Below are 26,618 nucleotides of genomic sequence, written 5' to 3'. Positions count from 1 at the left end.
AAAATTCTAATTTGACGGTGATCAGTCGTACAATATTCCACGTTACCACGTATGTTTGAAATTTACGCACAAATATTCTAAATTAAATAAAAATAGCTGTAGTTTAGGTGATCAGAAATGAAACAAAAGTCCTCAATCCTCATCCAATTCCCGCACAATGAAACTCAACATCAAAATCTGGAATGCAAAATTTTGCTTCTATTTTTCTTTTTTTAGAACAGGCACCATTACAGCACAATTAAAAGACTTGAAATTAGGAAACCAAGAATTTCTGTAAACATTGGAAGAGTGACATTGTATTATAGCTATGGAACGATGATGATGGTATAAAACCTCAGATTGGGTTCAGGATTTGATGTCTTGAAATTTCTCAAGCAGTAATTTCTTGTAGGCAACTTGATCAGACCATAGTTGAGCTGCTTGGCCATTCAGAGGGCTGTCATTGTTGGGATCTCCAAGCAGGCTTTGAATGGACAGAAGGATTGTCCTGACATCGTAGAGAGCAGACCATTTGTCCTTGAGTATGTCCAGGCAGATGTTACCATATGTGTCCACATTAGGATGGAAGCAAGGAGTGACAAACTTGACTGTTGGGGCAGTAAAAGGGTAGCCATTTGGAAAGGTGAGGCTTAGTTTATATATTAAACCATCATAAACCTAAAACACAAAGACATTAAGGTAAGTTACAAACTACAAAAGATGGTCTGAAGACTTACCGTTCCCTTTGGGCCAATGATTGTGCCAATCCATGAAAAAAATTCGTCACCGTTTGGGAAAGCAGAGATTCCTTTATCACCAGACATCATGAGTGTAAGAAGCTCTTGCTGCAATCTGCAAAAATGTACAAAGTTATTATAACATTAACTACTGAAGCCATTTTTTTCTGTTTGGTATGTTTCTCACCGTTTGCTGGTCGACTGGTGTTTCGTGGCCGACGCAGGCCCGTCCCCATCTTTCATCGCCGTACTATTGTTGGACCCGTTGACTGGATCAATATTTTGAGCCATATTGTAATATCAATAAAATTGTCGATACAGTATTATTAAGCAGCTAGGATAAAACTAATTGAGAAACTGAGAAAGAAGGAAGCTGGGCCAGGGGCAAGAGCAGCAGAAGGGGGACGTCGTTCGACCTTAAGCTTTTTTACAACTGACTTCGTGAGAGGGAGGTGTGTGCCAAAAAAAAATTTCAAACGGAAAGCTATTGCCAGATCTGAAATTTAAGTTTTATGAGATGATTTGGAAACCATTTACATTCATTTAAGATTATAATAATTTTTAAATACACAATAAATATTTCAAATCCATAATTTTTCTTTTTTTTTAATTCGATTTACTTTACTTGCAGGGTTGTTCTACTTACGGCGCCCTCTATTATTGATTGGCTTGTTGCCTAGCAACCAAGAAAGATTCAAAACACTCGTTTTTTCATTTTCTGAAAAATTATCCGATACATTTCTGGAAAATGTTTTAAACATACTGATTCTTAAAAATGCAAATACGTCGAGCAAAGACTCTTCTACCTTATCAAGTGAGTGAGATTTAAAAATAAAACCTTTATATTATTTTATAAATTCGTTGAATGAGGAAATGATTCTTCTAAAAAGGATGGCGCCGCCAAAACGTGTGGTATGTGTTGGTCGGTCAATGGCCAGAAATTAGCTGTGGCAACCGCAGAAAGAGTCGTGTTTCTTTTTGACGCCAATGGAGAGAAGAGAGACAAATTTTCGACTAAACCATCCGATTCCAAAGTTAGTAATAATATGAGAAATTGACTTGTTTAAATTGGTCAATCTGTACTCTCTTTTGTCCCTCGTTCAGTACGGCAAGAAAAGTTACAGCATCAAAGGAATAGCTTTTTCTCCCGACTCTACCAAAATCGCCATAGGACAGACGGATCAAATTGTCTTTGTCTACAAAATCGGCGATGATTGGTATTGAAATGCGGTTTTTAAATTTCGCGGCAAAATTGATATTCATTCACGCCGTTTTGGGGTTGCTGATGGCAGGGGGGATAAAAAAGTTATCTGTAATAAATTTGCTCAGGCGAGCTCTGTTACCTGCTTAATTTGGCCTAGCCAAGGGCCAATTATTCTCGGGTTGACTGACGGAAAAGTACGCGCTGCCCACATCAAAACCAACAAATCCCAGACACTCTACGCCACAGAGTCCTTTGTCGAAACACTAGTCTCCAAGTAGGGAATCTATATTTTTTAAGTTTTAATTAACTGCAAATCTAAAATTGTTTAGTTTACTATAGTCAATCGGGAACCGGTTTTATCTCTGGACACGCTGACGGAACGATTGTTCGATTTTATGTGGCAGATGATGGCACTGCTCTTCCTCAGGTACTACCCAGATTATTCGTGATAATATTAATTATAAAAATCACCGTCTCGTGTACACACAGGGAAAAGTTGTGGTTCATGGAGTGGCTCCCACTGCTCTTGTTTGGGCTGGCCCGTTAATTTTAGCATCTGGATCGGACCAGAAGCTGATTTGTTACTCGGCCGAAGGAAGGCCACTTCAACAGTTTGATTACAGTCGAGTCAAGGACGAACACGAAATTACTGTGGCCGTGTCAAGCGGATGCGGTCAGATGGTCGCTCTAGGAAGTTTCGATAAGTATGCATTCACGATATAATAAAAATATAAGAGTTCGAGAAATCAATTCAATCAAATCGGATCCTGTTTCAAAAGGATTCGCATCCTGTCGTTCAATTCGAGGAAGAGACAATGGGAAGAAAGCGCAATCAAGGAGATCAAAAACATGTACACGGTGACGTGTTTGGCATGGCGAACCGATTCGCTTTATCTGGTCTCCTCTTCTCTTTGCGGCGGAGTGGAACTCTTGGAAACCGTCGCCAAGTATTCATAATCCATTTTTCATTTTCAATCTGTTACTATTGTGTTTAATAATTTATCTACACACGCAGGAGAACTTTGTGGAATGGTCGAGTGGAGATCATTTACATTTCATCTAGTCAAGTAGTCATCAAATCCGTACCGGAAGAAGGTGTTCCTTTTTTCCATCCGGTAGTCATCCGCACGCATCCCGGCCTGGAAATCGAAACGGTATCAACAAGATTTTAATTCGAAAACGTTACGCATTATCATCATAACGTACATACTATTTCAGGTTAGAATCATGGGCAGAGAAAATTACGCCGTGGCTCGTACCGATCGGACGCTTATCGTCGCCGACTTGAAACGTGGACTCGTTAGCGAAGTGTCGTGGAAGGAACCGGAAGTCGTTCAGGTTTACGGAATTAAAATTAAGAAAAATTCCGGAAATTCCTTTGACATTCTCTTTTTTTCCCCCTCCCGATTGCAGGATGGAAATAAAACGAAATTCCATTTTGACACTCCGCACGCCTGCATGGTTTTCTCTCGGGGTGAACTCACGCTGATAGAATACGGTGTCAATGCCATTTTGGAACGTTTGAGGTTTCTCTCATTTCCAATGATTTTGTCAATAATTATTATTTACAATTGAAATTTCTTAGGATGGAATTTATGAATCCGCATCTGATCAGCGTCCGCATAAACGAGCGCCACCGTAAAGAGGGGGATAACGTGAAACGATTGGCTTATCTACTGGACTTGAAAACTATTGGCATCAGTAATTCCTGCCTCACACAAAAAACTTCTTTTTATCAATGAAATGTTAATTACATTTTTGAAGGTGATTTGGTGACCGGCCATTCGTTGGGTCACATCTCGCACGAATCGAAAATCGATTGGCTTGAAATGAACGAGACGGGCCGAAAGTTGCTGTTCCGCGATCAGAAATTGCGGCTCTACATGGTCGATCTGGCCACCTCGACTAAAACGCTTTTGCTCAGTTCGTGTCTCTTTGTGGAGTGGGTGACGGGCAGTGACGTCATCGTCGCCCAAAGTCCATCCTTGCTCCACGTTTGGTATCACGCCGAGAGCAGCGACAAGGTCCAGACCATCGACATCCGCGGCGAAGTACTGGACATTGTCAAAGAGGCGGGCGGAAGGACAGTTGTCCGCGTCCAGGACGGAACCATCATCAACGAAATCGCCCTGGACGATCAGCTGATTGAATTTGGGACGGCCATCGAGGACGGCGATCTGGTCCGGGCTCTGTCCTACCTGGAACGACTCGATTCCCATTCGCCCGGCTCTGCCAAAGGACTCTGGGCCACTTTGGCTCGCATCAGCCTCGACGCCGTCGAATTGCGCATCGCCAGCCGCTGCTTCGCCGCTCTCGGAGACATCGCCAAAGTTCGTTTTCTGATGGAAACGGTGCGAGCCTCTGAGGAAGTCGCTAAAACAATCAGTATTTAATTAATTAAGTTTTAAAAATTCACATTTCTAAATTCGTTTGAGTTGATTTAACTGATTCTATTCCAGAGGGCGATGGATTCAGCTCGCCACTGGTTCAAGCCCGAATGGCCATTTTCCAGCGAGATTTAGCCACAGCTGAGCGCATTTACATCGATCAAGGCAGTCCGGATGACGCTGTGCGGATGTACCGCCAATTACTCCAATGGGAGGACGCCCTTCGAGTAGCGGAGACTTATAATCTTTCAGACAGACATCAAATCAGGTGAAATGTAAAAGAAAAATGTTATTTGTATTACAGTTTTTCATTTAAAATTTTGACATTTAGGCAAGACTACCTGCAATGGCTGCAAACAACTTGTCAGGAATCGGCAGCTGCCGAAGTCTATGAGCGATTGGGAGACTACCCATCGGCCGTCAACATGTGCCTCAAAGCCGGCCTTCCTTCCAAGGCGGCCAAGTAAAAAATCATAATTCGGGTTATAAGAGGAACGATCAACTTAATCCAATAGCTCCTTTATTGATTATAACAGACTGATGCTGCACAGAGAGGAGCTCTTATCCGACGCGGAGGCGGTTCATCAAGTGGTGACGGCTTTGCAGCGTTGCAACATGTACGTCCAGGTGGGCGAGGTTTACCAGGCGACCGGCAAAGCGGACAGAGCCCTGGAATTCTACCGCAAAGGTCATTCCTACGCCAAAGCTATTGATTTAGCCCGCCATTCTTTCCCCGGAGAAGTGATCTTGCTGGAAGAGTTGTGGGGTGATCATCTCATGACCACCCATCGACCGGAACAAGCCATAGCTCACTACATCGAAGCCGGGAAGATGACGACGGCCCTCAGGGCGGCCATCGACGCTCGCCAATGGGAGAAAGCCGCCGATATTTTGGAAGTCGTCGGCGAATCCAACGTCGAACCGGAACACTTTCAAATGCTCGGCCGCTATTACGCCACCACTCGAGCCTACGAGAAAGCTGAAAAGTTTTTCATCAGAGGCAATCTGCCCATGGAAGTCGTCCAAATGTACATTTCTGCTGGTAAGAACAGTAGGCTATTAGCATGAATGGGAAAATAATGAAATAACTTTTGATGAATTGATTAGGTCATTGGAGCAGGGCGTATGAGGCGGCCAAACATTCGTTACCGGCGGCCGAAATGAAACGACTTTTCACGGACGAAGGTCAGGCGCTGGTGAAGGCCGGCCGTTTGCGGGATGCCGAACAACTCTACGTCGCCGCCCAGTTGATCGATTTGGCCGTCGAAATGTACCGCTCCACCAAGAACTACGATCAACTCGTCCGTCTGATTAGCAACCACCAGCCGGACCAGTTGTTTCACTACCACTTGGACATTGCTCGACAGCTGCAGGCCGATGGAAACCGGAAATCCGCCGAGAAACATTTTATCGCGGTAATTATGACATGTTCAAATGAGAAATTTGCCCTATGTTATGTCGAAATCATTTTTTTTTATTAGGCCAATCATTGGAAAGATGCTGTAACCATGTACAGAGATTGTGGCCTATGGGAGGATGCCTTCCGGGTAGCCCAAGCCAAGGGAAGTGCCAAAGAAGCTGCTGCACTGGCCCTGGAATGGGCTGTGAGCGTAGGTCCGGAAGTGGGCGGCAAATTATTATTACGCCACGGAATGGCAGAAGAATGCATCGCTTTGGCATGCGACCAAGAAATGGTATAACATGCACGTCAGCAACCTCTAAAATTCAATAAATAATAATTATTTTCCATTTGAATTCAAATGAATTAGTTTGAATTTGCCGTGAGCATGGCGCAAACTGTAGCGCCGCATAAACTGAAAGCAGTTCAACGCCAATTGGCTGTCCACTTGCAAGCTTCCGATCACTGGAAGGAAGCGGAAGAAGCTTTTGTCAAGGTTTTAATTTAAATAAATCTGTTGCTTATAGTTGGGAAATAATTGAAAATCAGATATTGAAACCAGGCGGGAGCGGTTCGGGAAGCTATTGACATGCATTTAAGTCGAGGAGATTGGTTGGCAGCCGAACAATTAGCCGAACAACACGACCCGGAAGCGCTGAATCAGATCCTGATTTCAAGGGCTCAGGCCTCACTGGAGGCTGGCGATTTCCAGCAATACGAAACTTTAATTTTACGAGCCCAGCAGCCGCTTCTCTTATTGCAGGGCTACAAGGAGAGAGGAAGGTGGCAAGATGCTCTGCGGGTGGCCAAAGAATATTTACCCAATCGTCTGGCCGCCCTGCAGGACGAATACGACCATTACGTCACCAAGACCCAGGGTGTCAACGCAGTTAGTCTGATGACCCAGGCTCGTGACTGGGAGCAACAAGGCGAATTCTCTCGCGCCGTCGATTGCTACTTCAAGGTTATTAGCTTAATTAATGAATTCTAAATTTGATTGAAATGACATCACTATTTCTGGCCACAGATTACAATAGCGATGGTCAACGAACCTGGGAAACTGATTGCTCTTTGGAACAAGGCATCAGAATTGGCTGTCAAGTTCCTGGATGAAGACAAGGCCGTCGTCCTAGTGCGTAATGCGGCCCGTCAATTGAAAGAGATTGGCCAGCCGGCAGCTGCCGCCCAACTCTATCTAAGCGTCGACAGCGTCCGCGACGCCGTCGACATTCTGATGGAGGCTCGAGACTGGACACGGGCGCGGAAAATCGCCCAGGAACTCGAGCCGGACTACTATCCTCGCGTTGAAACGGCATACCGTGAATGGCTGCGCTCGGAAGGAAAAGCCGATCAACTGGCCGATGTCGATTTGGGCGGGGCCCTGGAAATGCTGGCCAGTCAGGGACAATGGGATCAAGTTCTTCAGAAAGCCCAGAAACATGGACCTGAATTACTAAACAAGTTTGTGACGAATTGATTGATTTCCAATAGGATATTTTTTTGACAACAAATTCATCGCTCGTTTTTGTATAGGTATGTGGCCATCTATTCCACCGAACTAATCAAGCAGCAACGCAGCTCAGTCGCCCTGGAATTATTCATCAAGTACGGGGCACCGGCCAAACCCCAAAATTTGAATATCTACCGACATCTTGCAACTGAAATTTTACTCGAAGATAAAAACGACATTAAATCGCTGATTGGTTTACGAAACATTTTTCACAGTCTGGTATTTAAAAAATTTAAACAAAACCACCTACGAAATGTTGGGTTTTTTGTTTGTTTATTTAAATTTTATTTTCCAAACAGGTGAAGGAAGTGACATCACCGACCATCAACATGGAATTCGAGCGCTTCTTACGACTCTTCCATTACATGGTGATCAGCAACGTGTGTCAAAATGTCGGAGGGCTTGAAGTCGTCGCCACCAAAGCTAGCATTTCATTGCTCCGCTATGCGGATCTCATTCCGGCTGACCGAGCCTTTTACGAGGCCGGAACCAACGCCAAGGTGTCTATCAATTTACTATATATACATGAGACTTTTTGAATATCTTGACATTTCTTTTTAAAACAGGCCGTAGGCTGGGACAATTTGGCGTTTGTTCTGCTCAATCGCTATTTGGATATCGCTGATATGATTGAAGAGAACGGCGACAGTGCCGATGCTACCTTGCTGGATAATGCGGATTTCGAACAGACGGACGTCCCTTACGACACACTCTGCATACCTGTCAAGCCGTGCGTGAGCGGTCTACTTAAAGAGATAGCAAAAGAGTGGGTATTGGCCGTCTCACTTGATCAGCACATCGAACAGGTTCGTTTTGAGGTTTCTTATATTACGCGGGACGAAAATATGTCAGGAATGTTTTATAAATAATTATAGCAATTGCCAATGGATGAGCGTGGAGTTTACGAAGCCTGCCTTGTCAACTGGAAGAGGTCGTCCGATCCGCCTGCTACTCCGTGCGTTCTGACGGGCTATCCGGTGCTGAAACAGCCGGTCAAATTCCCGGCCCAAGGCAAAGAAACAAACCGAGAAGATTGGAACCGTTTTCTTGTGGCAGTTAAACGTTGGCCGGACAATCGCCAACTTCACGAAACGCTTGATTTTATCGAAAAATGGTGCAACGGCCTCCCTTCGGTTACATCTCAATTTGCTTTCTGATTTTATTGATAGATTCACGCGTTTATCTTTATGATGATGAGGGCATTGATCGATTTCAAATCATCGGCTTTTAAGTGAATTTAAATCACAGTTAACGCGTATTGTCATGGCAAGCCTATTGTAGAATAATAAACAGTAATTCTAATTGGCACGCTGTTGGTTGAATTTTAATTGATTATAGGAGAGTAAGTGCATAGTGTCAATTTAAAATTCAATCATCTTTATATAAATGACAACCGCCTAGCCTATATAGAGTCGTCTAACGTCCGAAGTTGCCAGTTCGATGAAATTGTGAAAAATCGATTTGACACGAACCAGCATGGTAGAAGAGGGGATGGTATGTTCACGCACTAGAAATTTCCCAGAAGGCTAGATCCTCGGTTTTTCAGGCTTTTTTCAAAGTCCTTTGCCACGATGTATGGTGCTGCCGCCAAGCGTAGCGTTACCGAATCGTGTTTTCTTGAATTGTGCTTCCTAATAGACCTCTTGCACATTGCGGATAGCAGGATTCTTGTAGTCCGACAACGCTGCAATCCGCCATATTGAGAAAACCACACCCTTTTTTAACACTGTCTCTTATGGAAGTATTTTTTCAAATTGCTTTTTCTCCTAACTGGATAACAACTTCGACCAAAGAAAAATATTTAAAAATACTACATCATTCAGGTAATCCGTAGCATGTAAGTTTTCCACTATTGAAGTAGTGGAAGTCATACTAATTAAATGTTTTGTACAGGGCATATGGGCATTGTTTACATATGTAGGACCCAAACACCCCCAAACATGTATATAGTTTACTTGTAATTTTTAACATGTAAACACTTGGTAATTGATTTTTCCTTATTATTTAGATTGTCATGTTTGACGAGGTATTGGTGGAAAATGCTGTAATCCATCTATTCGACCTCTCAAGAAGAACTGGTGGTGTTATTTTTAAAAAGCAATATTTTGTGGCATTCCTTGTTGGATATGTATCGTTTGGATAGTTTATTCATACATAGATTTTTTTGTGTTTCAAATGATTTGTATTTGTTAGCATTATTTAAAATAGAGAATATGGATGCATACAAAATAGACAATTAGGATGCTTCATCATCGTTGAGAAGTTGCTGTAATCCTTGGATAGTTGAAATGAGTAAGTGAAATTGTTTGCGTCTTTGTTTTAATCTAGCTTCATATTTCTGACATTCACATTCTGAGGCTTCTAGTACCTGTCGCAATAGAGATAATTTCTCTTGGGTGCTCTTTCGATCAGGCTGTGTTTGAATAATGGCAGCCAAAGCATCATATTCCATTTTATTCCTACGAATCTGTCTTGCTCTTCCAACTCCTTCTTGGTTGCTTCAATGTCTTTTTGAGCTGACACAATTCCTTCTTCGATCTGGTTGTAAAGGTCATCATATAGTGTTAATGCTCTGCAGTGTTCATTTCACAGCACCTAAAGGATTTTGTGGCAGCAAAGTCACATTGGGAAATTTGACCGATCATTCTGGCATTAGATGCTTGTCTGTAAAACATAAAAATACATCACATAAGCAAGTATAGGGGAAAATTTTACAGAAAGTATAAATTATGGTGTTTTTATTACCAACTTCGAAAGATAGCGTTCTTTTGCCTCGGTTGGCAAACTATCAGAATAGTTGGATAGGTCGAATAATTGGATTATAGCATTTTCCACCAATACCTCGTCAAACATGACAATCTAAATAATAAGGAAAAATCAATTACCAAGTGTTTACATGTTAAAAATTACAAGTAAACTATACATGTTTGGGTCCTCATATGGTCCACATATGTAAACAATGCCCATATGCCCTGTACAAAACATTTAATTATTATGACTTTCACTACTTCAATAGTGGAAAACTTACATGCTACGGATTACCTGAATGATGTAGTATTTTTTAACATTTTTCTTTGCTCGAAGTTGTAATCCAGTTTAGAGAAAAAACACTTTGAAAAAATACTTCCGTAAGAGACAGTGTTAAAAAAGGGTGTGGTTTTCTCAATATGGCGGATTGCAGCGTTGTCGGACTACAAGAATCCTGCTATCCGCATTGTGCAAGAGGTCTATAGGGGTTATGAATAGCTTTTATTGAAGATTTGTAAGCAATTGATAGCCCAGTTGGACAAGCGACGAGTTCCCATGTGAGACGGAGTTGATTCAAACCAGAACTAATATTTTTTGTTTATTTTCCCTTTTTTCTATATTTTTAAAGCGAAATTTATGGAATACCTAGATTCTGTAAAAAATCCGAGTTTTTTCACATTTTTTTAAACAAAATCTAATTTTTTTTCTTTCGCAAGGACTTAGAAAAAAAAACGTGTTCAGACATAGTTCTGGAGAAAATCCGCTTGGTGTCACTACCATTCATCGTGGCAACCTGGGATCGAGACTTGTGGAAAATTTCTAGTGCGTGAACATACTATCCCCTCTTCTACCATGGAACGAACAGTTCTTGCATGGCGGCTTATGGAATTCTGCCCGATTTAGTTTTAGTTTTTAATTTTCCCATTTCATTCGTCTTCAGTTGCTATTCCTAATTAGATAACTACATTCCTTAGTTATGAGGTAATCTTTTAAGATTTATTTCCCCTCGATGGTCGTTGTAGTTTATTTATTATGAATTTTTAAGTAAAAGGCATTTTGTTTTCAAAGACTATATCCTGCCCCGAGGAAAGATAACCCCGCGCCACCCCTTTGTCCACTCTTAGTTTCTTCCTTCGCCTCTTCTTTCCATTCTTCCCTTGGGGCAGGAAATGGCGATATTTTTTCGTAAACAAGGTAGGGACGGTTACAAAAAAATTCATTGTCCTGGTAGGCTGGTATGATTCAATTGCCAATTGCCTCCTCCCCCCGGCATCAACAGCAACACCCCCTATGATCCAGAATGATATTCACGGCTTCGCCGTGATGATCCCGAATGTTAATTTCACGGCTTCGCCGTGGATGAAACATTTAATTTCATAGCTTCGCCGTGGATAATAATAAAACTATGTTCACGGCTTCGTCGTGATTTATAGTAACTTGACGTTCACGGCTTCGCCAAGGATGTTAATAATAATGTTCACGTTCATTTTAAAATATTTAATATTAATTTTAAAATATAAAAAATTTTATAAAAATTAAATAAAAAAAGATTTGATTTTTTTGGCGCAAATTTCAAAAAGTTGTGAATTTCAATCACAAAAAAACATAAAAAATTGCCTAATCTAGATGAATTAGGTATTTAAGGATAGGGAATCACATTAAGCTTAAACTAAATCAATTTATTGACACATTGATTGGTAATTTTACAGATAACGAACGAAAAATCCCTATTTTTGCTATACCCCCGAGAGGCGATAAGCCTAAAACACTAGCGAACCTGGCGGGGAATCTTGGGACCCTTCACTGAACACCCGCCGGTCTTGGGGATAGCCGAGAGTGTACAGTCGAGTCCATTGACATGCGCGGGGGGTCCCTTACCCTACGCGGGAAAAAATTTAGCGTTTCATTGAGTGTACGCGGCGCGAAAGGTATTTTCCTACCGTGCTCGGGTTGGGTAAGAAAACGGAGATAAAAAAGGTTTTCATTAAAAAAAAGAAAAAAATGTTTTGCAATTTGGTTTAGTTTATTTCAAATGGCGGAAGGAGACAGACAGGTGGATTTCCACCGTATGAATTTATAGGACCTCTTTTACCCCATTTTGAGAGAGAAACTTATCGTTTAACACCCGCGCAGCGAATCGAAATAATTGCACTACTTTACACTGGCTTTAGTAAAAATGCTATCTCAACAAGATTGGGTATTCATCATTCATCAGTTGAAAGATGGATACGGCGTTATGAGGAAACAGGGGCGCTAGAAGAGACTATACTCCCTGGGCAGCGAAGATTGACTACCAAAGAGGAAGATTTTAACTTAGCTTGTTGCGGTATTTTATTAATTTATTTTTAGACGTTCGGGCATATTTTTTTTTTCAATTATTCTCCTAGCCACCTTAAACAATTCCGATACCACTGTCGATATTGCAGCCAAAGCCGGTGTAGATCAATTGTCACGGCAATCAATCACGCGGAGACTGAATTCTGCTGGTCTAAGATCCAGAATTGCCGCCGTTAAAGATGTGTTAACGGAAGAGCATCGTGCTGGACGTATCGATTTGCACGTCGCTATGTCAACATGCCAATTGCATTTTGGCGTCTAGTAATTTTTACAGACGAAAAGTCTTGGTCCTCGGCCGCTCACGGTAAAATTCGTGTTCGACGTCTAAATAATCAAAGATATAGTCGCGAAAACGTACTGCACATTACGAAAAGTGGCCGCTCAACAGTTTCCGTTTTGGGCGGATTGTGGCTTGGTGGCGTAACCCCATTAAGACGAGTTGTTGGAAATTTGACTGCTGTCCAATATGTCAACATCTTAGAAGGAACACTATCCCTTATTTAACTGATTATTTTCCGCCGGGAGAAACTGTAACGTTTGTCCAAGACAAGTAATAGAAATATTGTATCGCAAAAGAATATCTACTAATTTACAATCTTATTTGCAGTTCCAGCATACACAGAGTGCATAGAACGCAGGATTGGTTGAACGATCAAGCTCGTTTAATAGCCCTTGATTGGCCGACACAAGGGACCGACATGAACCCAATTGGGAACCTCTGGGGTTATTTAGTTTGTAGTTTAAATAAAGCTCATAACAGCGACGGCGCGCGATTTCATGCCAGAGATGCAAGAAACAGTGATGAACTGTTTCAATTTGTGTCTGCAAAATGGAATGACTAGAATGTTAATGCGGAATATCCAGGATTGGGACTATCGTTCCAATACTCGATGAAAACGTCATCGTAGATAGTTTTTTAAAATTTCCCGATTATCGGCCGATACATTTTAAAATTGTCATCGATCGATAACCGGAAAACTATCGATCGATGAAATAGCCGATACCGATAGTTTTTTTTTTTCAATTTACGAGTAGCAGACATAAAATTAGTTAGTATACAGTACCCACCACAGGTATTGGATCACCCCGGTCCAAAAAAGGCGTTTTAACCCGCGCCTAACGGCCTAACGGTGTCTCGCGAGAGGTTTTTTTAAATACTTAGATTGGTCGTACGACGGTTATTTTTTCTTGCAGAAAGATAAAGAAGTATTCTTCATCTTTCTGATTTTTAATTTTAAAAAAGTGTTAAGGTTATGTATTTAAATTCATCGATCATAAATATTGGATCACCCCAAAATTAATATCTGGAAAAATTGGTTGATAGCATGCCCCGGCGTCTTCAAGCTGTATTCGATAAGGAAGGAGGATGGACAGAATTTTGAAATATCTTTGAAAATTACGCCAGAAATTTCTTTTTGGTGTTTTTTATGCTTTGCGCTTAACCACGTTTTATTTTTTGCTCATCCAGAAATAATTGCGGCTCAAGAGGAAGAAACTTTTAATGAAATTAACGAGACTTTTGATTTGTCAACATTAAACGAGCAGGATGCTATTTCTATAAAAATGAATGTTGACATTCCACCTCCCTTTCCCCCACCAATAGCATTTACTCTTTCGCTTTCAGAAGAAACAATTAAAAACATGTTGTTAAAGTATTCTAACGCGGCTATTTCTTCAAACATTCAAGATCCTGTTTTGTTAGCTTTATCAAGGGGAATTAGAGATCACCTTTAGAAATGATTTTTTTATGTTTGACTTCTAAATTTATTGTTATTTTCTTATTTTAAAATGGCTATGACTTTGGTCGTAATTTTTATTTGTCATAATTTATCAGTCAATATTATCATTATTTCTATGTTGAGACAAATAAACTGTATTTAGTGTTCAATAGGGTTTTACGTATAGACAGAATCGACGGCAGATGGCGCTTGGATGAAGTGCTCGGTTATTGAACCATCCGGTTATAGAACCACGCACAGGCCGGTTCTATAAGTGGACCAGCATTGTAATGGATTTAAACGTTAATCAAATAATTCTCGCTACTTATTGAGACTCGAAAGCGTCACCATTAATATTAAATGTCCAAATACTAACTATTTTCTTACCTACGGCTAGAACAACCACTCCTCCATTTGCTATTTCCGTTCCTTCAAAAAGAAAAATCAATTACGGTATCGTCCAACTCACAGGCTGTTTCTTTAAACCCTTTGAATGTAAAAAAACAAACAAAAAACAATGAACAGTACAAATACAAATCATGAAAAATTTCAGTAGCTTAATACTTAGAAAGGCTCCCTATAACAATAACCTTGAAAAAGTATTCCTGGCTGTGTAGGAACAGTCGTTCAACGTTGTATTAATCATATTTTCTTCTAAATCATTGTTTTCTCGTGTCAGCACCGAGGTGTGTTGACATAACCGCCCAGAAGGTACTGCTTTGCTTCCTAGTAGGAATGGGACAGTGTTGGGTCTGAATTCTGAATGGAAAAGTACAAGAGAAAAAAATAATAGTAATAATCATAAAAACGACTAAAAATTTCTAGTTTCTAGAATACTAATTTAATGAATAGCATTACTCAAGCCAGGAGTGAAGCTAAAATGACACCGAAGACTGTCATACACTGATGAAAGCCCAAAAACCAATTAAGCCAGGCAAAAATGAATGCTTAGGCAAAATCAACTTACCAAAATTGTTCGAACTCAGTATCTTGGTCTTTCAAAACTATGACAGCTGCATTTTCATCAGGATAACGTCCATTCAACAAATTTATGTTAATGCACAATATTATAGAGGATTGAATACCAAGTAGTCTTCGTACATACAAACTTATCACCTCAATATTCATAGATCACATTTAAGATTCTTCTTTCTTGTCATGATTGTACGAAGTTCCACTGTTCTTAACTCAACGTTTCTCGTACTGAAATCGTATTTGATTCGCGTCTGTCAGGCAGCAACCATGTTGAAGGTCGTCTTAACATCGAGTTCATTATGCGGATGCCACCTTCAGCTAGGTATATAGTAGGGAATCTATTCCAACCAACTCGGTTTGGAACCGCGCCGTTTCTTACCGGCTTTCTTTTTTTTGTTTAGGGCAAATAAGTTTGAGAAAATAGGATGAAAAAAGTGTGGTATTACTGGCAAATCTGAATGGCATATAGGCACAAAGTCGGCAAAGCTAAAGACGTACAGTGGTCCAGAATCGAGTATTTACATCGGTCTTCAAAATTGATTGCTTCAAAACAGGTATTTAACAAAATTTTGTTTAATTTTGTTTGTTTGTTTTTGTTTTGTGGGTTTCTTTTGAAAAAGCTTAAAGAATTTAAGTTTAGAGAAAAATTAGGGGTTGATTGAAATAATGCTAGTTTCCATTTGACTAATTCAGTTTCCTTTTCTTGCATAGCTGCCCCCTTTTAGCTTGTAGGATGCTATTTCCTTTGAACTTCCATTTGGATGCAGACTAAATAACCTGTATTAAAAAATGGGATTTACAATTCTGGTTATATAGATTTATCTTATATCTTTCTTTTGACTTACTAAGTCGACATGAAGGTTATATTCTTCTGAAAACATATCAAGTTCAACTTCAACCGTTTCCTCTGATATTTTATCAACACAGTTTGTATGGATTATTTCCAGCTCAACGAACCTTGTTCGACAAGAACTGATTGTGTCCATTCTAGCTTTGTATTCGTCTTTCAGAAACGGATCGTGAAGTCTTTGTAGGTATATTTTCTTTAAAACAAAATTTGTTGGGCCAAAAAATTCATCCAATCCAGGTTCCTTTAACACCAGTCTTCTGGCATAAATCAGATTAGGTTAGGTTAGGTTGCGATTAATTATTTAATCAAGGGTTGTAACCTCCCTCTTTGTAGTTCTCAACATTATGAATGGCATTACAGCAAAAGGTGTAGGCAGGAGAGTCGCCCATTCTAAGTTCCCTGGGTATTTCTCTATCAATACTTTGTTGTTCGCACAAACCCTCTGCATCTTCTCGTATATTGTGCAATAGAAACACACGTGACCCGGTTTTTTTTACATAATCTTGAATGATAAACAATTGATCAACTGTAAAAACCATTTTGATTAGATGAGAGTGTGAAGTCTAGCTTGTAACTGTTTTAATATTAATCAGGGGGCAGAGGGGAATAGAATTTATCATATCTGCTGCGATTATTAATTAACACTTCACACAACAATTTTTGTTTTCCTTTGATTCTAATAGTAAAAATTTTGTTTTAGGTGCTGTAAATTTATAAAAAGAATGTTAAAAGACGAAAGAATTGAAAACAATTTATAAATGGAGCATTATACTTGGAGGCGAAAAATATTTCGATGGAATCAGTGGGTACCACCATATCTTCATACCAAAGCAAGTGACTTTTATTTTTTAATGTCAATCAATTTTGGAAATTAAGTTTTTTCGTAAGGCTATAAAAAAATTAATATAACGGTGACTAATGAGATCCACTTGTCTCAGCGATGGAAATCAAAAACACAATTTTAGCTAACAGCGTCAACGAGGTTTGATTGTTCATAACTTTTCTTATTCATGTCTCAACTTTTATTACGTTGTATTACAGCAAGATTTTAGGATATGGGCGGAGAACTTGGATTTACCGAAAAGCAAGAAGCTTCACACACGAACTTTGTTCATTTGAAAGGGCCAGTCAAGGTTTTTGACAGGAACAATTGGATACATGTTGCTAGCGGTATTATTAATGAAGTGTGCATAACTGCCATGTTCCAACAAAGAATTCTTCTCAATGGTAATAGTAACATCAAGAGAAATATAAGTCTTCTTTGATACAGTGACTGTTGTTATTAATATCTCTGCGCTTTTTTTCTTTGAAACTTGAAGAAGACTCTGATAAAGATAAAGAAAATAAAGATTTTTGGTTTTTAACTAGGCTAGGGTAATTTTTTACGGGGATCATTTTTTCAAGAGGTTTGTCACCTCGAAAATACCCTATCATCGTTATATGGCTTGAAAGTTTAATAGTTCTACTCATATTGTCGAAGCGATGCGATAAGTAGTTGTATAAGATATCGGTCAAAACGGCGTAGCAACTATGCACACAGCAAATTCTATTCTTATCATTAGAATATGACTGGCACAAAGAAAATAAAATCATCTCAAATCAATGAACTAGATGGTTTCATTCTCTGCACATGTCAAACTTTTTGTATGTTTATATCAATTTTCATGACATAAAATTAAGTGAAAAGAACGTTTATTAAATAACAAGCAGTTAATATTTATCTAGAAATCTGACAAATAAAAAATTGCATTCTTTTTAATTTGTCGTTTTTCAGCGCTTGTCAGTCGTTTGTTTATTCCGGCTTATCATTGTTATTTGTTGACAACAAGTTTGAATTTGCAACCCTGGGATTCTTAACAAACTTCCTCGCATTTTGTTTTATTTTCTTCTATATTTCACATAGGTGAGAACAATTACACTTTAGTTAATCGTCAATCATTGCATTTTTTTCACATTCAATCTGCACAAGAATATCAATTTTAAATGTGTTTAAGTCCTTAGTTCGTTGTTTGACAAGTTTTCCGAAGATTTACTGAAATTTTTGTTGTTGAAGTCAATGATGTCAACATCAGGCTAGTTTGATTAAAATAACACTACTTGAATTGTGCAATTTCAGCAATGGTGGATGTTGCTCCAGCCCGTGGTCGTGGTGGTTATGGTGGACATGGGGGAAGGAATGGGTTCTCTTCAACAATTCGACCGTCTGGTCCGCGATGGCAAGATTCGCAGCTTAGAGGAGATCTACCTTCTCTCTCTCCCCATCAAGACGAGCAAAATTAGTTTTGAACTTGTTTGAACTAACACCAATGGACAGTTTGTATTTACAGGGGTTGGAATCGATTGTTTTCTTGGAAGTGCCCTTGAGGTTTAGAAAATCATGCCTACCCAGAGGCAAACCAGAGTTGGTCATTGTACTTGCTTTAAACAGGCTGTTGTTGGTTAGATCACATGAAGTAAACCTGTTTGGCAAATATGTAATGTTTTGTTGTTCCATAGCTATTGGTGACTGCAAAGGCCACATTGGTCTTGCAAACAAGTGCTCTAAGGAAGTCGCCACTGCCATTCGTGGAGCAATCATCATGGCCAATCTTTCTGTTGTACCCGTTCGTCGTGGTTACTGGGGTAACAAGATCGGTAAACCCCATACCGTCCCTTGCAAAATTACTGGCAAGTGCGGCTCCGTCTTGGTACGTTTGATCCCAGGCCTTTGCGGTTCTGGTATCGTCTCAGCACCTGTCCCCAAGAAGCTTTTGCAAATTGCTGGTATTGAGGATTGCTACACTGCTGCTCGTGGTAGCACTGGCACCCTTGGCAACTTCGGTAACTTAAATATTCGATGAATTTACGTTAACTTATTGCTTTTGGTTGTTAAACGTTTCGCTTTCTCCCTTCCAGCCAAGGCAACTTACGCTGCCATCGCCAAGACGTACGCCTACTTGACACCTGATTTGTGGACCGAGACTATTTTCAACAGCTCTTCGTTCCAGGAACACAGCGACTATTTGATGAAGAATCATCGTCCCATTGGTACTCAACGTCAAAAAGCTAAAGCCTATTAAAAAAACTTAAAAATTTGAAATGTTGGCACCAAATCGCTGAACACCGAATACTCGTGACATGAAATTACTGCTCATTTTACATTCACTTAATAGTTAGTTAGTGGGCTGATAAGTTCGTGTAAACACTGTTGTTAAATGTGTACATGAAGCTGCTGAAAATTATAACTTGAATGCCGGACTAAAGAGACAACGATTTTAATAGAAGTGAGAAGATGGGATGAAATCGAGCTTCTTTGCACATAGCATTTAGTATAACGTGTTACATTTGTAGTGGCTAAGCTTTTTCCTAGAAAAGGATCGTTGTTTCGTACATAACCGATTTGTTGATTATTCTATCTCTTGTCAAAGTTGGCTATGTGGTAATGGAAATGTAAGTTTCGCTAACTATAAAATATTTTTTAAAATAATTATCTGCAGGCATATAATACTTCTTCGGATGTACCGGTGCAGAAATGACGACCAAGATTTGCAGCTTGCTTTTTCAGCAATTCTTTGACAATTTAGAAACCAAAAACAATTATTCCTTTAATTTCAAATAGAAAAATCACATCAAATTGTTGAGGAGACATTCCACGGATTGTGTGAACACGGGGTTTCTGAAACCGATGATTGTCTGCTCGACGACAGAAACGTGTGTGTGACGTTTTGATCAAGATATTGAAACTTGAGTATTCACTTCTTTCTGATCTCTCTCTGAAGTGTTTGTTTTATACGAGTGCTTAACTGAATACAAGAAAGTAAGTTATTCTCGCCCACATGTTAACTGTATTAATTCAATGGCTAACTAGATATGTGATTAATGTGGCCGCTCATACTCTAACAGGTTATGGGCCCAGAAGTGACGGTTATTTGTTATAATCATACTCTAAAATGGCTATCAATTTCTTATTAGAAGTGATTAAACACCACAAGGTTTGTTTGCCAAAAACTTTACTACTTGGAAAAACAACATGGAGATGATGTTCTATCCAAAGAATTTGAAATCTATCGTTGAGGTAAACCCCCAATTCAGAATAAATTGGAAGAGAATAAAGCATTCTAACACTACATTCTTATTCTTTGTCGATATCTGTAGGGTGAGCATCTAATGCCAGTCCAAGAATTTGAAGAGAATGTAGCAAACCCTATGCTTGCCAATGGTGACGAGAAAGAAGATTGGAAAATGAGAGATTACCATGCAAGATTCCTCATCTTTAATAGCTGCGATGAAGTTAGAAAAATTGCACTACTTAACAGCAGAACCAGGACTGTGGAAAATACTTGAGACACAGTATTTACAGCGTGCTGCTGATAATAAGCATATGTTGCATATAGATTTTCTCAATCTTCGACCAACATCCAGTCAGGACATTATGATCCACGTCACAGCAATAGAATCGATGGCTACATAATTAAACGATCTTGGTCTGAACATAACCGAACATGATAACTTTATTACCACAATCATGTGTAGTCTTCCTGCCAGATTTGGATTTCTATCTTCATGGGATAACGTACCAAACAACGAATGAACTATGGACTCTCTCCGAGCAAGAACCGTTTCTGAGCAACGACGCATTGAAGTAAGAAGAGAAAAGTCACACTCCTTCTACTCGAGAAGAAAACAATGCTCTTCAAGCATTGATTCAAAAAGGAAAATTCAATCGTGGATTTCGAGGTGGTCGAAGTCGTAATAATGGACCACCACGAGATTTGGTTAATAGAGAACTACGAATTTGAATGTCGAAAACGGATTGAAGATCAAGGTGAGAAGCAACCCTCTTTGTCAAAATGAACGTACAACGATGGAGAAGGAGGCTCTCAACGACGAGTTGATTTCTCCCTCATTTCCGTTTGCTGTTTGTCAGCAGTTGAACTTGATGCTATTGTTCTAGACCCTGGAGCAACTAGATTCTTCGTGGAACTTAGTGACATCTCACCTGGCAGTTGGCCGATTAATGACATTGGTGGTAAACTTCTTCATGCGGTGGGAATTGGAACAATCAAGTTGACCACGTGTGTAAATGGAGCCAATTTGAACGGAGAATTGAAGAACGTTTTATACGTTCCTGGACTGGAGGTGACCCTGATTTCGATTGCTTGCCTTTCCATCGGTGAATATACTGTTTCCTTCAGTGGTGTGAATGCCATTGTTGAACGAGATAAAATAATCACCATGACAGCTTCACGATCTGGTGAAATCCTCTACAAAGTCGATGCTGTAGTCATCACTCATCAAGATTCAGTTTTAGCTGCCGCCACTTGTCAAACCAATCTAAATATATGGCATTAACGCCTTGGCCATGCAAATAGAAGAATCATCAAGCGAATGGCTTCTGAAATGGGAGTCTTGGGAATGCTGATTACTCCAGGATCTCCTTCATTGAATGAGTGCTGTCATGGCTGCCAAGTAGGAAAAATGCACAAGCAACCGTTCATCAAGAGCACCACCATTTACGAAAATGTCGTAGATTGTATTGTATCGGACCTCGTTGGCCCGATGGAAGTTGACTCAGTTAGAGGTGCCCGGTATTATGTTCTGTTCAAGGACGTGTACAGAAAATACAATACTGTGTATTTTCTCAAGCATAAATCGGAGATTGCTGACTGCTTCCTCGATTTTGTGAAGACTGTGTTCACCGCCACTGGCCGCCACGTCCAACTTCTGAGAGGTGATGGTAAAACAGAACACATCAACAACTATCTGAAAAATCAACTGAGTTTGTTGGGGATACAACTACAAACCAGCGTGACGTATACCCCCGAACAAAATGGCATAGCTGAACGTGATCATCGGTTGAAAGTCGAATCAGCTAGGAGCCAAATACACGAGAAAGGTGTCCCGCTTAAATTGTGGGCTGAGGCCATTAACTACTCCGTGTATGTTTTGAACCGGACCATTTCGAAATCAGAAATTATTACTCCCTATCAACGTTGGTTTGGAAAATCACCTGACATTCCGAATCTTCACGTTTTTGGATCGGTGGCCTATTTTTTTACGCCTGATGTTCTACGTCATAAACTCGACCCTAAGGCTACAAAAGGCATCTACGTTGGAGAAAGTGAAGAACAGAAGGCGAGTCGTGTATTTGTTGAAGCGACTGGATGCACTCACATCTCATGACATAATAAAGTATATGAACCTACCATATTGGCCGGCGTCTCCTTTGCCCATTCCAACACCACTTTCAACACACAGTATACCTCTGACCAATGTTGAAACTCCTGATGCAGTTGATATCGGTACACCTAAAAATTCTCTTGTCATCCCTCCACCAGTGGTTCGTCCTGTTGCTCAACGGGTTCGAAAATCTCTTCGTGGTCTGGTCCATAAGAAGATGTTTCCAATTGAAATGACAGGTGCCTGTGCCGTTCATCTTTCTCCTTCATTATCCATTTCGGCGCTTATCTCTACGGCTTTCAAGGCCACTTCTTTATTTTACGAACCAAAGACTTTCACCGAAGCCATGAGTGGCACTGAGGGTGATTTATGGCGCCCAGCTGCTGATTATGAAATAGCAGCCCACATGGCAGCAAATTTGCAGACATCAGCTTACGATGCCCTCTCAGCCGATCTATTAGATTCGCCAATTATTCTTCCTACTCATTTAAGGTGAAATATTTTTTGGGTTTGCAAAGCTATTACTGAAAATTTGTTTTCCTTAGGTGTTCCTCACACACATTGAACTTGATTGCTAGTGTTGACATAGAACTCTCAAATTTTGATAATAAGTCTTTTCCAAAACGAAATGCCCTTCGTCAAGCTTTGTCCAAAATGACTGCTCTTTGGAACAAAATTGGCGGATCAACCCTACTAACACAGCGATGTACCATGGATATGACTGAAGCGTACTCCCAAGGATAAGGGAGATACAAACAGCATATCCATGGAATGCTTCATGTTTATCCTTATTTCCCCTTCCCCGCACGTACCATTTGTATGTCCCTTGAATATACCGGTTTGTTTATACACAGTATCCTTAAATAACATCCATCTTTGGATATGATTTCTGTCAGAAATTAAAAGATAAAAGTCTACCCCGAGACTTGAACTACTGATCTTCAATTCCGTAGCTCACCTCTCTAACCATTTGACCAACTGTTCGTACAATTTAGGAACAAACGTTTGGGAGTAATGGAAATTGAGATATTTTTTAGCTTTTTCGTCCACTGTGTACCTAATATGGTTATACTGTGATGCACATTCTGTGTATGTACCAAATGGTATCACAACAAAATCATACCCCCGAGTATATTACTTTGATGTACAATCAGTATGTTAATGAATATACGCTGGTGGATCTACGATGAATATTCTTTATTTGATCCCATCCTAGATCCGAATAAATTTATACCTACGCTATACTACCGCCCCACAATTGCGACCTGGATCTATCCATCCCATATTTATCTACATCTTACATAAAGAGGATGGGCCGTGTTAGTAGGGAATCAGTTCAGCTGAAAAGTAAAAGAAGTATTTGGTATTGCCCTACCAACACCGTGTCCTACTCGATGGAATGATGGACGCAGCAGGCACTGTATTTCGTTCACTTGGCATTCCAGTTCTTACGAAAGACGACTTGGACTTATTGATCGAGTACATGCACTGCGTTAAGCCATTAGCTGCGACTTTAGATATTTTTCAAGGAGAAAAAGGCTGCTTTCTCGGAAAAGGAGTTGTTCTGCCTTTGCTTACAAAGCTCAAGAAGCAATTGAACCAAAGAGTATTTCCAAATCTTGGGCCTCTACGTGACAAAATTTTGTCGAGAATTCAGGATAGGTATGAAAGTTGTAACATTATCAGTGTACTTTATATATGGAGCAGAATTTTCCTTTTCAGGTTTGATCATCTGTTTCTTGATAATTCCTACCCAATTGCAGCCTGCACACATCCGTTTTTTTTAACTAATTGGATTGAAGACTCGAAACAAAAAGAAGATGTCGTTACCAAGCTTAAGTTGTTATTAAGTGATGCTGATTCACCACTATCTGAAAAAAGTGCTAGTTCTACAGAGGACTTTTTAAGCTTCGCATCAAATAACCCCACTTTGAAGCCAAATGAGGTAGATTATTTTTTAGATGACAAAGATGTAAGCATGGAGATGCTTAATAGGTATCCTCAAATTAAGAACATTTTTATAAAACACAATACTGCCATTCCAACTAGTTCTCCCGTAGAGAGCCTCTTTAGTCAGGCTGCCCTCATACTTACAGTTAGACGGAACAAATTATCTGATAGCTTTCTTGAAATTCTTATTCTTTTACAAATTGCCCTTGGTGTATAATCAATGTTCGAAAATTTAAAAAATATAAATGGTGATGTATTTATGACGGAACGTCAGACGTTTGACGTTTAAAAAAGTGAGGTACGTTGACGTAATTTATTTTGACTTATTACGTATCAGTTTTAAATTACGTACACTCTAAGTTTTTATCTCCTACTTTTTCCCCTCTTTATATGGTAGAGGCGAAAAAGTAGGAAAAAGGTAGGGAATTCCTTCTACTTTAATAAAGCAGGAAATTATTTTTCATTCTACTTTTGTATAGTAGGTTTAAAGTAGACTATCTAGCATTTTAATGCTTAATGATTATTTGTTAAGCTTAATAAGAATTTTGGGAACATGCTTATGATTACTTTCTCTACTGCAACGGAAATGTGACAAGATTCCATTTTATTTACCATAACTGTTAATCATGACTTACGATTTTATGCTCAATGTAATAATCAATAAGCACAGTGGTATGCAAGCTGGAGTGCCCTTGAGGTTGAAGGTTCAAGTCTGGTTGAAGTCAGTTGGTAGAGTAGACAAAATGTAGATACTCTACAGTTTTCTTTGCCACCATGGGGAATTTTTAAATGGTAGACAAATAGTAGATACTCTACTTTTTCTGACTACCTTTTCACGACTTTATTGCAATGGTAGACGTTACGTCCACAAGGTAGAAAGCCCTACCAAAAAGTACTATGCTCATTTCGCTACCGAAAAAGTAGCCGAAAGTAGACAAAAGTTGAAAGAAAAATCTTAGAGTGTATGACTTTGACGTATTTCAATACGTCACAAAATATCAGTGACGTTCGCATCACTGCAAGAATCAGACATGGACCCTTGTGCCTCTCCCTCCTGGGCGCACCTGTATTCCGAGTGGCTGGAATTTTAAATTGAAAACGGACAAACTTGGATTGCCTTGTCGTCGGAAGGCTCGTTTTTTCGCTCAAGGCTACCGCCAGGTGAAAGGAATCGACTATCAGGAATCATTTTCTCCCGTTGTTCGATGTGATTCCCTTCGTGTCATTCTCGCCATTGCTGCTGCTCGTGATCTTGAACTCATTCAGCTCGATGTCACCACCGCCTTCCTCAACGGTCTTATTGATGAAGTGGTTTTCATTGCTCAGCCGGAAGGCTATGTTGTTCCTGGTCACGAACTAGACGTCTGCCGTTTAAATAAGGGCATCTATGGGATTTGCCAGGCGTCGCGTAAATGGAACAAGACGCTCCATGTGGCCCTTATCAACTATGGTCTCATCCAGAGCACCACTGACCCGTGTGTATATTACCACATTACGCTTACCAGATTCCTCAATATTGCTGTTTGGGTCGACGACGGCCTTGTAGCTGGGAGCTCCACTTTGCTACTAGATGCATGGTTTTTTACCTCAACCAGAAGTTCGAAATTACCGCAGTCCCAGCTGACTTATTTGTTGGCATCGTGATCACTCGCGATCGGCCCAATCGTCGAATTTATCTCTCCATTCCTCAATTTATTGACAAAATCCTGACCAAATTTCAACTCAATGCTGCTCCACCGATCTAAAGTCCGGTGCTGAAAGGATCACTGCGCCTGTCGATGTTTGCCTCTCCATCCTCTACCACGGATGTCCAGGCGATGGCTGTTCTTCCTTTCCGCGAAGTCGTGGGGTGTCTCATGTACGCGGCTCTCACTGTGCGCTTTGATATTGCATTCATGGCTGGACAATTGGCTCAACATTGTCAAAACCCCGGAATGGAACATTGGAAAGCTGCCATACAGGTTTTACGGTATCTGAAGGCAACACGCAACCATGGTCTCTGCTTCGGCGGAAACGACTCCAACAACCATGTCCTGGTCGGCTATTCAGATGCTGATTACGCGGGGACCCGGATACTAGACGTTCGACTTCGGGTTATGTTTTCATTTTCATTGGAGGTGCTGATACATGGTCTAGTGGAAGGCAACTGATTGTAGCTTTGTCTACAATGCAATCTGAGTACATTGCTGCTAGCGAGGCAACCAGAGAAGCTGTGTGGTTGCGACGTTTACTGAACAATTTGGGTACAACCCAGATTCTACCAACACTTCTTCGTTGCGATAATGAAAGTGCGATTGGACTCGCCTACAACCCTCTTGCTCACAAAAGGTGCTAAACATATTGATTTCCGTTATCACTATATCAGGGAACAGGTTGCGGACGAAACTATTGTTGTGGCTTATGTCGAGACTCGAAAACAACTCGCAGATGTATTGACGAAAGCAGAGGATGGTGAGACATTTCAGTTTTGCATTCAAGGGTGCGGTCTTGGTATAGTTCCTGAATTTGGTGTGTAAATGGCACTATGTGTTTGAATCATTGTGATCTGTTTGCTTGACGTATTAATGTCTCATCACCAATACTGTTCTAACTTGGAAATATTGTTATATCCTCGTCTTCATTTATGTTTTTGTTGTATCATGCATTCGTAACGTATAAATCTACG

At 40.1% G+C, this 26,618-nt stretch overlaps 3 protein-coding genes and 2 long non-coding RNA genes across 5 annotated transcripts; 3 read left to right on the top strand and 2 right to left on the bottom strand.

Moving 5' to 3' along the window:
• Positions 1–178: 178 nt before the first annotated feature.
• LOC124194789 (ubiquitin-conjugating enzyme E2 C-like) lies at positions 179–1,154 on the bottom strand. The gene is made up of 3 exons (XM_046589166.1): positions 904–1,154; positions 717–831; positions 179–657 (listed from the first exon to the last, which is right to left on the bottom strand). Exons 1-3 carry the CDS (start codon positions 1,005–1,007, stop codon positions 346–348), a joined length of 531 nt encoding a protein of 176 aa, XP_046445122.1. The 5' UTR covers positions 1,008–1,154; the 3' UTR covers positions 179–345.
• On the top strand, positions 1,090–8,524 carry LOC124194785 (intraflagellar transport protein 172 homolog). Its single transcript, XM_046589158.1, has 25 exons — positions 1,090–1,168; positions 1,348–1,530; positions 1,607–1,750; positions 1,821–1,933; positions 2,009–2,194; positions 2,260–2,347; positions 2,410–2,624; positions 2,700–2,867; positions 2,936–3,074; positions 3,139–3,258; positions 3,334–3,446; positions 3,506–3,621; positions 3,685–4,305; positions 4,380–4,575; positions 4,639–4,770; positions 4,844–5,349; positions 5,415–5,722; positions 5,789–6,001; positions 6,077–6,202; positions 6,269–6,670; positions 6,734–7,167; positions 7,240–7,435; positions 7,516–7,716; positions 7,783–8,022; positions 8,092–8,524. The coding sequence occupies exons 2-25, from the start codon at positions 1,492–1,494 to the stop codon at positions 8,371–8,373; spliced, it is 5,298 nt and encodes a 1,765-aa protein (XP_046445114.1). The 5' UTR covers positions 1,090–1,168; positions 1,348–1,491; the 3' UTR covers positions 8,374–8,524.
• Positions 8,525–8,866: 342 nt separating this feature from the next.
• Positions 8,867–9,385, top strand: LOC124194791. Its single transcript, XR_006875066.1, has 3 exons — positions 8,867–9,039; positions 9,110–9,158; positions 9,225–9,385. It is a non-coding gene; the product is annotated as an uncharacterized LOC124194791 (long non-coding RNA).
• Positions 9,386–9,724: 339 nt separating this feature from the next.
• LOC124194792 lies at positions 9,725–10,373 on the bottom strand. Its single transcript, XR_006875067.1, has 4 exons — positions 10,259–10,373; positions 10,140–10,188; positions 9,962–10,075; positions 9,725–9,880 (listed from the first exon to the last, which is right to left on the bottom strand). It is a non-coding gene; the product is annotated as an uncharacterized LOC124194792 (long non-coding RNA).
• A 7,574-nt stretch (positions 10,374–17,947) lies between these two features.
• Positions 17,948–18,930, top strand: LOC124193395 (40S ribosomal protein S2-like). The gene is given in 5 exon segments (XM_046587172.1): positions 17,948–18,024; positions 18,026–18,123; positions 18,172–18,282; positions 18,341–18,664; positions 18,740–18,930. Coding segments are annotated over 5 exon segments (759 nt in total). The 5' UTR covers positions 17,948–17,962; the 3' UTR covers positions 18,904–18,930.
• The last annotated feature ends 7,688 nt before the right edge of the window (positions 18,931–26,618 follow it).

The sequence above is a fragment of the Daphnia pulex genome, chromosome 5 (genome assembly GCF_021134715.1).
Source record: "Daphnia pulex isolate KAP4 chromosome 5, ASM2113471v1".
Lineage (NCBI taxonomy): Eukaryota > Metazoa > Arthropoda > Branchiopoda > Diplostraca > Daphniidae > Daphnia > Daphnia pulex.
The sequence above is the reverse complement of the archived record's forward strand: the minus strand, read 5'-3'. Positions and strand labels throughout refer to the sequence as shown.

Excerpts from the sequence above, each read along its gene's own strand:
- LOC124194789 (XM_046589166.1), bottom strand. The coding sequence starts at position 1,007 with ATGGCTCAAAATATTGATCCAGTCAACGGGTCCAACAATAGTACGGCG. Across the intron at positions 832-903 it reads CACCAGTCGACCAGCAAACG|ATTGCAGCAAGAGCTTCTTA; the intron begins GTGAGAAACATA and ends ACATTTTTGCAG. Across the intron at positions 658-716 it reads TCATTGGCCCAAAGGGAACG|GTTTATGATGGTTTAATATA; the intron begins GTAAGTCTTCAG and ends TTTGTGTTTTAG.
- LOC124194785 (XM_046589158.1), top strand. The coding sequence starts at position 1,492 with ATGCAAATACGTCGAGCAAAGACTCTTCTACCTTATCAA. Across the intron at positions 2,195-2,259 it reads GTCGAAACACTAGTCTCCAA|TCAATCGGGAACCGGTTTTA; the intron begins GTAGGGAATCTA and ends AGTTTACTATAG. Across the intron at positions 8,023-8,091 it reads TTGATCAGCACATCGAACAG|CAATTGCCAATGGATGAGCG; the intron begins GTTCGTTTTGAG and ends AAATAATTATAG.